Source organism: Thunnus albacares, chromosome 8 (assembly GCF_914725855.1).
Source record: "Thunnus albacares chromosome 8, fThuAlb1.1, whole genome shotgun sequence".
Lineage (NCBI taxonomy): Eukaryota > Metazoa > Chordata > Actinopteri > Scombriformes > Scombridae > Thunnus > Thunnus albacares.
This window is the reverse complement of record NC_058113.1, coordinates 19,717,731-19,727,217: the sequence shown is the minus strand read 5'-3', so window position 1 is coordinate 19,727,217 and position 9,487 is coordinate 19,717,731. Positions and strand designations below refer to the sequence as shown.

Here is a 9,487-nt window from a genome sequence, read left to right as displayed (position 1 = left end):
TGTTGTGAGTGATCAGTGTGAGATTAACTTTTGATTTTCACCCTGATTTTTTTTTTTTTCAGAGGGACTGAAATTACCTTGCCAGCCCTTGTTTGACTGTCACGCAGGGGCGGACTTTACCATCAGGCAAGATAGGCAACTGCCTGGAGCCCCCAACTAAAAGGGCCCTAAACAGCTATAGATTTATTATTATGTTTAGATATGAAAATATTGAATTACGTCACTATTCTTACTCATTGTACACCAAAATAACTAACAAATGGCTCCCAATGCACTTAAAAAAATATGCAACTGTATACTACTTCTAATTTAGGGGAAAACATTGAATCACTACATTTATCTGACAGATAAATGTTTATCTGACAGATAAATGTCACTGGTTTCGTTGTAGATTCAGGTTTTACTCACAAAATATAAAAAATAAAATATGATGTTCTATTATTGATTAAACTCTCTAGCATTATATTGTAGTACATTGGACTTTAACAGTATTTTTACCGTGCGGTATTAATAGTTTTACTTTAAGAAATAGGTTTTGACTACTTCTTCTACCACTGCAAATACTAACACTCCCAGTTAGAGAAAGAGTGAAAATACAGCAAGACAGAGTTTGCCTAGGGCCCCCAAAATAAGTAAATCCGCCCCTGACTACACAAGTGTTTGCACTCTGTAGTAGCAGCTGGTTGGAGGATCAGCCAGCCCCCCCACTACTGCCAGTCAGATTATCGTGGCTGTAGTCTCGCAGCCTGCCACCCCTCCTTCCCTTCATCACCCACCCCCCCCGACAACCACCCACACACGCACACTTCAAAATGTACAGTCTCTAAATCTGCACCCCATCGAGTCACACATCTGTTTAGTGAGAGCTTCTGTCCAAAAACACATTGGTCGCATCACATTACGACTAAAAAGAAAACCTAAAACAAAAATATGCAAATAATAAAAAATAAAAAAAATAAAAACATGAGGACAAAACACACGCCAACAGTTCAGCTTTCAAAAATGTGTCATTTATTAAAAGATTTTTTTTTTTCCTTTTTGTATCATTACTGAAAAAGTAGCCAGAAGAGTAATATCATGTAAAGATGGATGTGAGAGAAAGACTTTAGAGTTTAGTTTAGAAAGAAAACATACTAACGGGATTGAGGGAGATGAAGGAGAGAGAGGGCAAGGGCAGACGAATGCAGTGGAGTGGGGGAGGGGACGCAAGGGTGCGGGTGCGGGGGCGGGGGTAGGGGGGGGGGACTCATGGCTGTATTATAAGAGCTCTTATGATACGTCCATGGGGGAACTACAGTCAGCTTTTACGATGTAAGAAGAAGAAGAAAAAGAAGGCAGCTAAAATAAACAAGACATTATTCTCTCTGACCAATCAGCAGTGGTCGCTGCAGTAGAAAACATACATGGAAAAAAAAAAAAGGACATAAACAATGAAAAATAAGTGCAATTGGTTTCTCTGTCATACCACAACCGTATAAAAACAGGAGTGATGTGGAAGACACCCCCAGCCTCTGATGAAGAGTCAGCGTCTGGCACATCGTACCGCCACATTTGAAGACGGGATGGGGCAGGACGACATGACTCTAGCGTCTGTGACCGAGGGTTTGTACACTCCCTGCTCCAAAAAACATGGGCAGTAACCTGGAGGCTGCCAGCGGCTCTGTGTTCACATGTGGTGCTTTTTTTCCTTTTTTTTTTTTTGGAGGAGTCTGGTACACATATACTCAACAGAAGATACTGTGTCTCCCCTCTCTGTTAATGTAAATAATGTATGATCTACTCATACCAATTTAAAAATATTTTAGTCTAAATATTTACAATACTTTTGCAATATAGGTAAATCCAATCACATTGCTAACACCCCTCCTACATTTATAAGAATATTGTGAGCAGATTTCAAATAAAGAGAGAGAGAGAGCCTCCTATTAAAACATCTAAATTAGAATCAGAATAACAATAGCAGCAGTAGAGGGTGGTGCAAATAAAGATTTCCTCCCTTACATTTATATGTTCTGATTTTTTTCAAGTTTTTTCAAGAGCACCAGCGATAAGTGCAGTTCATTCTGTCCCTCTATTGATCAGAACCAAGAGAAAAGCCTCCAGAGAGGGCTACACTTTTCATACTTCAGCAGAAAGAGTAGCCGCTGCTTGTTGGTGTGTGTAAAAGTTAGAGATGTGATTAACTGTAGGTGTCAGAATAGTAGAGTTGGATGCTGGTTGTTAAGCAGTAGATAGTTGGTGATACTGTTGTTGTTGTTGTTGTTGTTGCTGTGTGTAACTTCAGAAGTAGGATGAAAATGACTACATGTAGGCTTTCATGGTTGAAAGTGTACTGGTTTTGTGAGATGCGAGCAAAACAATCAAAACGCAGTATGAATGCACTGAAAGCACCAAAATGCTTTTCTGAACACATCCTATTTGGTAAAAAGGCACAGTAGTCCACTAGTCCAATCATAAGATTTCACTTCCTTCAGTTTTTTTTTTTTTTCCTCTCCTCATGACAGCAATTAAAAACCACTAACAAAATGTCAATAGCATCTTCCCAATCGCTTCAAAAAAGAAAATGTAGGCCAAACTATGCAAGCGCACAGCAGGCGATACTCAGCTGCCCAATAAATAAATACAAACAATAAATAAATGCAGTGTCAGATCAACACATGAATAAATTAACTGTGGGACTCGAGTCATGTGTCTTTGAGTGGTCCTTGTTTTTCCTCAGGCTGGTCTTTAAAAAAAGTCTTTCTTGGATTTTTCATGATTCCTTTTCAGTTTGTCGTGTGTGGACCAGGCAGAAACATCTGTGTCCAACAGCGTGACTAGAAAACTTATGTGACCTCTGATCGCCGTGATGTCACTCCTCTCAATGCTTTGCCACAGATCTGCCAGCCAAGTGCCCCAACAGTTCTTGGATTACATTCGCGAGTTGATGACGTCATTTCTTTTTCCACAGTCTCCAATGACTCTAACACACCACACGTACAGTATAATGCTGCGTTCTGTACACATCACTAGCTACAAGATTTTCAATGACTTTTTGTCACTTGTCCTCTTCAAGCCAGATGCTTCAATTCTATCTACAAGTGAACGTAAGCTCAAACGTGTCTCCTGCTGTAAGACTAGAATCAAATTCAGCTCACCCTGCACTCTGGATTGAACCCTAACTAGAGTTGCCTCATCACAGCTTTCATTCTGAATATTGACATGAATTCGTCTATTCAACCTTCAAGTTAGATGTCTGCTGAAACATCTCTGATTGCTTTCATGCTGAGGAGAAATTATTATTTTCTCCTATCATTCTTGAAAATCTCTCCTATTGGTCATTAACCTGTAAATAGCCTTCAAGTTTCAGGTGTTCTTTCATATACTCCCTCAACCACTACCACTTTTATACACGTTTAGATTATAACAGAATTGTGATTATCAACACATATTTAATTCATACAAACACATTATATCCTGTTTGAAATAACTGTTGTAACTGTGTTCTTGATGAGTGGTTGCGTGCGATCTATCATTCGTCTTCAGCCTCTAAGCACCTATAATTCCTTCCTCCCTTCTTCTCTTTAATGCATTTATAATCATCAGCCTCTTCCCTTCTTGCTCTCACTGCAGCTTTCAGCCTGGTGGTGTAACAAAGCGAGGCTGCCGGCTCTTTGCTTCTTGGATGCATCAGGTCTCTAAGGGGGTGGGGCACACCCTGGGCAAAGGCTTAAGTGTGACATGAGGAGATTGGCTTTGACCCTGGCAGGTCACGATGGTCTCACTCTCACACTGTTGTCCAGCAACAGGCTGGCTTTGGCACTGGATTGGCTTCTTTAGATTTCTGGGTTGCTTGTAAGGTGTGGTAGAAGAGATGGAGCTGTCTTGCGTAGCCGGACTGCCCCTCCTGCTGGGTGGGAGGACGGCGGAGACAAGCTGGTTTTCGCTGGTACCTGCCGCTGTCGTGCCCTCGTGTGAGGCGCACGCCTTCCGTGGGGACAGGATGGGGGCGACGTGCACCCACGTCAGGCTGGGCTCAGAGCTTTGACCTGCTTTATACGGCTTTGATAGCTTGCCCGGTTCCTCGCCGTCACTGTCCTTTCCCTTTGCGTCCTCGTTTCGCTGACTGTCACCGGCCACATCTGGTGAATTTTGGTTTGCATCAGATGTCAGTGATGGAGGAGGAGGAGGAGGCGGAGGAGGAGGGTGGTCCCTTTCATCATCATCTTGCTTACCCCTCCTCTCTTCTGCACTGATGCGAGGACACTTGAGAAGCACAGGGGAAGGTGTAGGGGAGTCCGTACCTGTCCAGCTGAGTCTGCGTTTCTGGAAAACGAGCAGGAGAGTAATTTGCCAGTGAATAAAAGAACTCAATTTGCTGTGCCGGTGATGTTGGGGGGGGGGGGGGTGTGCGCACATGTAAGCTCTTGCACGCACAGGAATTTGTATATTCTCACCTTGACGGGAATATGTAACTGATCCCTGTGCTTGTGCGGCGGGGTGGAGCTGGTATTGTCTTGGAGGGAGCGTGCAGGGGACGTGGCGACGCTGGAGGCTGCAGAGACGGGTTGAGTCAGGATATGAGGAAACCAAAGCTTCAGCATCATCTCCACCTGGAGGAGAGTGTTCAAGTACTTCTCCCTACAAAATATAAAAAGGGCAAATAGGGAGACACATTAAAGTTAGGAGCATATGGCTATGCTATTATGCTACAGCATAGGAAAACATCTGGATGTTTATGGTCCTACATGTAGATGTAGATAAAAAATTTCCTCTGAAGCTCGGTGCTTCTCTGCACCGCTGAATGCTGTAACTCTACCTAGCCCAAGGCCTGTTCAATAAAACATGAAACAGGAGATGAGGCTTGAAATGGAAAACTATCTCCCTGGTCCTGTCTTCTTATAACTACAATTTAAAAAGAGGGAGGTGGTGTCTAATAATGCAGGGGTTAAGATGAGAATAACAGAAGGGCAGCGTAGATGACATCTTACCCGCTGTTGGGTCTCTGTAAAATGCCCACGATCCTCTGGATTCGGTCCATGGCAACGCTCTGCTGGAAACTACTCAAACCTGTCAATCAAGAACATAATCCTCCAGTCAGCATTTGCACCAGTCACGGTAGATGCATGCACATGTCGACATACACAGTCTCTCTCTCAGACACACATGTGCACCCACCACTTTCACTTTCACACGTATCCATGAACTCTGGTGAGCTGATGAGTCAGCTGCAAGACTGTCGCTTCACACATGCTGCACTTTGGACTACATCAATGAGCTGCATCAATACAGACTGCGGCACAAAGGAAACTCTCTGTTTCCAAAGGATTGAGGCCACTCAGATCATATAAACCAGTGTTCAGCATCTACAACTTTAGCTACCAGTCTGCACACATGCTCGTCTGTAGGCAGTGATGTAAGGATGCTTACCACGGTCGAATCGGCCCCTCTTCAGTCCATTCAGCAGCTCTAGCAGGGGCCGGACAAAACCCTGTAGCTCAGCACACTGAAAGAGGAAGAGAGAGAGAAGATAGATTACTATTGGGTTTGAGTTAGGCCTTCCTGTCTGAATCAGTTGCTGAGTTTTCGTCTACCCACTTTTCTTAAGAATCGCTCCATCACCTCTTTTCTCATCACTCTTTTTCTGCGCTCTCCATCCGAAAACTTCCCTTACCTTTTGAGCAAACAGCAGGTCTCCCTGGGACTTTGGGATCTGGCCGGTGGGATCCGTCTCGTCCAACCTGATGTGAGCTGCCTTGCCGCCGCTCCTCGAACTGTACTCCTCTTCCTCTTTGTCGGTGAAGCCGTCGCATGCCCACTGGGACCCTGGGCTCTCCGATCCTCCGTCCCCATTGGATGCGACCCCGCCCGTTCCTCCGATGCTGACGGAGGAGGAGCTGTCTGTCAAGAAGACGTCTGTGTCATCCTCCGCCTGCTCCGAGTCGCTGAACAGGAGGCTGTCGCTGGAGCTCAGGGAGTCGAAGGAGGGCTGGGAGGAAGTGCTACCCTGGGACTGCATCGCTGTGGGAGGGGGGGGTTGCAGAAATTCAGCATTAGAACAGAAATATATTAAATTATCCAACGCTTAGATCAATTTTTAGACATAAAAAATAAAGGCTCGGCTGACAACTCAAAAGCAGTGTGATCTAAGTTGTTACTCGAGTGAGAGGCAGGGCCAAACGGAGACAGATTCATCGCAAAAAACTGCTTTTCCATTTGGCAATTTTTCCTATCTCTCTCCCAAAAATAATAACCCAAATTACTCAAAATGGTGGGTATACCAGTGCCCTAGTTTAACATGGTGCAGAGTGGGACTGGGGGTAGGCAGTAGGCACACAATGGTAGTGCATGTCTGGCTCCCATTGAGGAGATTGGAGACTGGAGAGGAGTAAAATGTGAGGGGGATGGGAGCTTGTAGAGTAGTGGAATCAGAATAGGCAGTCTCTCTCTCTCGCTCGCTCTCTCTCTTTCACTGCCTCCGGTGCTCTCTGTAGCCCCTCCTCTCTGTCTCTGGCTTGCCCCCCTACACCACCCCCCCTTTGACACACACACACACACACACACACACACACACACACACACACACACACACACACACACACACACACGAACCTCTCTCTTTCCTCTCCGGCTGCATTTCTGTATGCCTCTCATCTCTCTCTGCTCTCCCTTCAGCTCATCCTGTTCGTTCTGCACACAAGCCTGGTGCTCCTCTTCCTTTCCTCTACCACAGACCAACCCTCCTCCTCCTCCTCTTCCTCTCTTACTCACATTTTACATTTTGTATCTCCGGCCATGTGCCTTTCTCTCATCTCTCTTTCCCTTTCTTTCTCTTTCTCTCTGTGTAATCTCTGAGTTGCTGCTGCTCTCTGATCCCACTATCACAGAGGGGGAAATAAGAAGGGTCACAGGAATACACACAACTTGTAAAAACAGCTTTTTTTTTTTTTTTTTAACCAATATCACAAATAAAGTCAACACAGACAAAAGGAGAGTGGTACAGATTTTTGCAGTGTGCCCACACAGACGCCAAAAAGCAAGAATTAAACCCTCAGTTTCAGGAATGAATAAAGATTTCAACAAACCGGTTCAGCTTTTACAACAAGCAAAATCTCTCGCCATTCGTATCTGGCTTCCTTTCAGTCTGGTTATTTCCTCTTAAAACCTAAATAATACCAATTTTACAGGCACCTCAGTCCACTAAAATAGTGGAAAAACACTATAATCCCATTTGGTCCTTATTCCTATTTTTTTTCCACGCCCTCTTTGATTTGGTTCATAGCCCCTTAGTGGATGGGATGGGGATGGGGATGGGGATGAAGAGGTGCATGTGTTGGCATAGTCTGCACAGGTAGGACCATGCGGCTGCGTCTCAGGTGTTGGCTGCCGTTCTGCGCTACCACGACGCCCACAGCAACACATTACACAGCGATAATACATACAAAATTTATTGTACATTCACAACAAAGCACTTAAAATAACATAAATTTATCTGAGTGGCATGACAACATGAGCAAATATAAGCGGAAACATGATTTAGCAGCGAGTTAGTCTGGCGATATGAAAGCACACCATTACATGGGAAGGATCAGCTACATAAAATCAGCTGGGACTAAGCCATATTAGAAATAAATCAGCTTTTGGTTATAATAAATTGTGCCGGGGGCACATACAGGATGTAGCGGGACAGGAAATTCCTTCAGGCTAGCCTGCCAACTTCGGGAAACGTTTAGCCCACCAAACAAACAAAAAAAGAAACCGTTAGAGGAAATACTCACCGTCAGTGCTGTGTGATAAAAACAGAAGCTGCCACAAACTGCCGTTAACGTCTCTATCTCCTACTTTGATACGACAGATCCGTCAGTACACACTCCGTAGCTGGAGCAGCATCGGGGCACCCAGCCTCAGCTCTCTCTCTCGTCCTCTCACACACACGCACACACACACACCGCCCGGCCGTTCATCGGTTTGTGTCTTTGCTGGCTCTTTCTCTCGGCAGTTTACGAGCGTCAACATGTGCGCGGATCCACGTGCCCACGTTTTACGCGCATTCTATTGGCTGCCGGCCCGGCGGCGGCTCACGCCATTGGCTGACCCTTCCAGCCAGTGATTGCTTTACTAGACGTTGATTGGACGGCGGCCCGGGCACTCAAGGTCCTGCCCACTCATGTGTCGCCCGTGTGTATGGTGTCGGGCAGGACTGCTCTACTACTGCGAGCGGGTGTAAACACAGGCACGCATTACGGCGTCGACCCCCTAGAGATGCACATATATGCAATATGTTCTGAGTATCTGATGCACACAATATATATTTATGTATTTAACGTTGCACCCCCCCGCCCCCCCTCATACATACACACCGCCCAACCCACCCACCCACACACAAGCACACGCACACCCAAAACATAAAATCTCACGCGCACCGCGTGAACGCCCCGCAAATAAGAAACCTTATGCAACCCCGCTCCCCGGTCATACTGATTGGAGGCAATGAAATATATTCGCGCAGAACTAACGAACACAATCACAAGCATACATGATTTTTTTGTAGGTGATCATCTTGTTAACTCCGACCTGTCAACAGAAAAATTCTTTATATCTAATCAGAGGAGAGAAGCATTTTATTTTGAGGGAAATAAATTAGTCTTGATTGTGCGTTTGTGAGATCAGTCCAGGCACAAATCACTCCTCATCTGTTCTGTTCACACCTATTGATATCACAGACTTGACAGTAACCAGAGTCCAGAGAAATAAATAATAATTCAAAGATGCTCATTATGTCGATTGGCCAGCATGCAAAGACCCAACATTAAGTTGATGACTGACCAGCATAGTTCAACCTTATCACACAGACCGTGTCATTATCACCATGGTACATTATAATGGAAGGGAGCACTCTTATGTGAATTTGAACAGAGTACATAGTCAGTCTCCAGGCAACATCAATAACCCCTTATTTGATTCAATGACACAATTCAACTTTGACCACCAAATACTCCTCCGTGGCTCCCGTCCTCTTCCAGCCTCTCTATTAAGGCTCTTCAAGGATAAAGTCAGTCATTAAAAGACATTTGCCTTTTGCTTGACGATACAATACAACCATCATGCATAACCTATGAAATTTGACTATCATGCTAACATTTCCAGAGATAGTCCAACCCTTTTATTCCAACACAATTCTTTCTTTCTGTCGGTGATATCTTGTCTAATATGGCTGTCCTTCAAAACATTTCTTAGTTATATGGGTATAGTTTTGTTTCTCTTATAGTGTTACTAAAAATGTTTGAATTTGATGTCATTTTCCTCAGTTATCTTGTAAGTTAACAGAAAAACAGGCTTTACAACCCAAACATTTGTGTCAGAAACCACCTAGGCTTGTTATCGTGGTTCAGGTTGCTCAACTGTAAAACAAGGTTAAATATACAAGTTAATGAGTGACAAAAATTTTTAAAAATAGATATTTTATTTAATTTAAAAAGTGAGATATTTATCTCATTTGTGTCATGTT

At 44.3% G+C, this 9,487-nt stretch overlaps 1 protein-coding gene across 2 annotated transcripts; it reads right to left on the bottom strand.

The window, feature by feature from the left end:
• Positions 1–1,053: 1,053 nt before the first annotated feature.
• On the bottom strand, positions 1,054–8,003 carry LOC122986751. 2 transcript variants are annotated; one of them, XM_044358086.1, is made up of 6 exons: positions 7,758–8,003; positions 5,654–6,000; positions 5,410–5,485; positions 4,971–5,049; positions 4,437–4,620; positions 1,054–4,305 (listed from the first exon to the last, which is right to left on the bottom strand). In XM_044358086.1, exons 2-6 carry the CDS (start codon positions 5,996–5,998, stop codon positions 3,670–3,672), a joined length of 1,320 nt encoding a protein of 439 aa, XP_044214021.1. In that variant the 5' UTR covers positions 5,999–6,000; positions 7,758–8,003; the 3' UTR covers positions 1,054–3,669. The 2 variants fall into 2 exon arrangements, with proteins under 2 accessions (XP_044214021.1, XP_044214020.1); XM_044358085.1 differs by lacking the exon at positions 7,758–8,003 and adding an exon at positions 6,592–6,787.
• Between the last annotated feature and the right edge of the window lie 1,484 nt (positions 8,004–9,487).

Excerpts from the sequence above, each read along its gene's own strand:
- LOC122986751 (XM_044358085.1), bottom strand. The coding sequence starts at position 6,616 with ATGCAGCCGGAGAGGAAAGAGAGAG. Across the intron at positions 5,050-5,409 it reads GAGGGGCCGATTCGACCGTG|GTTTGAGTAGTTTCCAGCAG; the intron begins GTAAGCATCCTT and ends CTTGATTGACAG. Across the intron at positions 4,621-4,970 it reads TTACAGAGACCCAACAGCGG|GGAGAAGTACTTGAACACTC; the intron begins GTAAGATGTCAT and ends TATATTTTGTAG.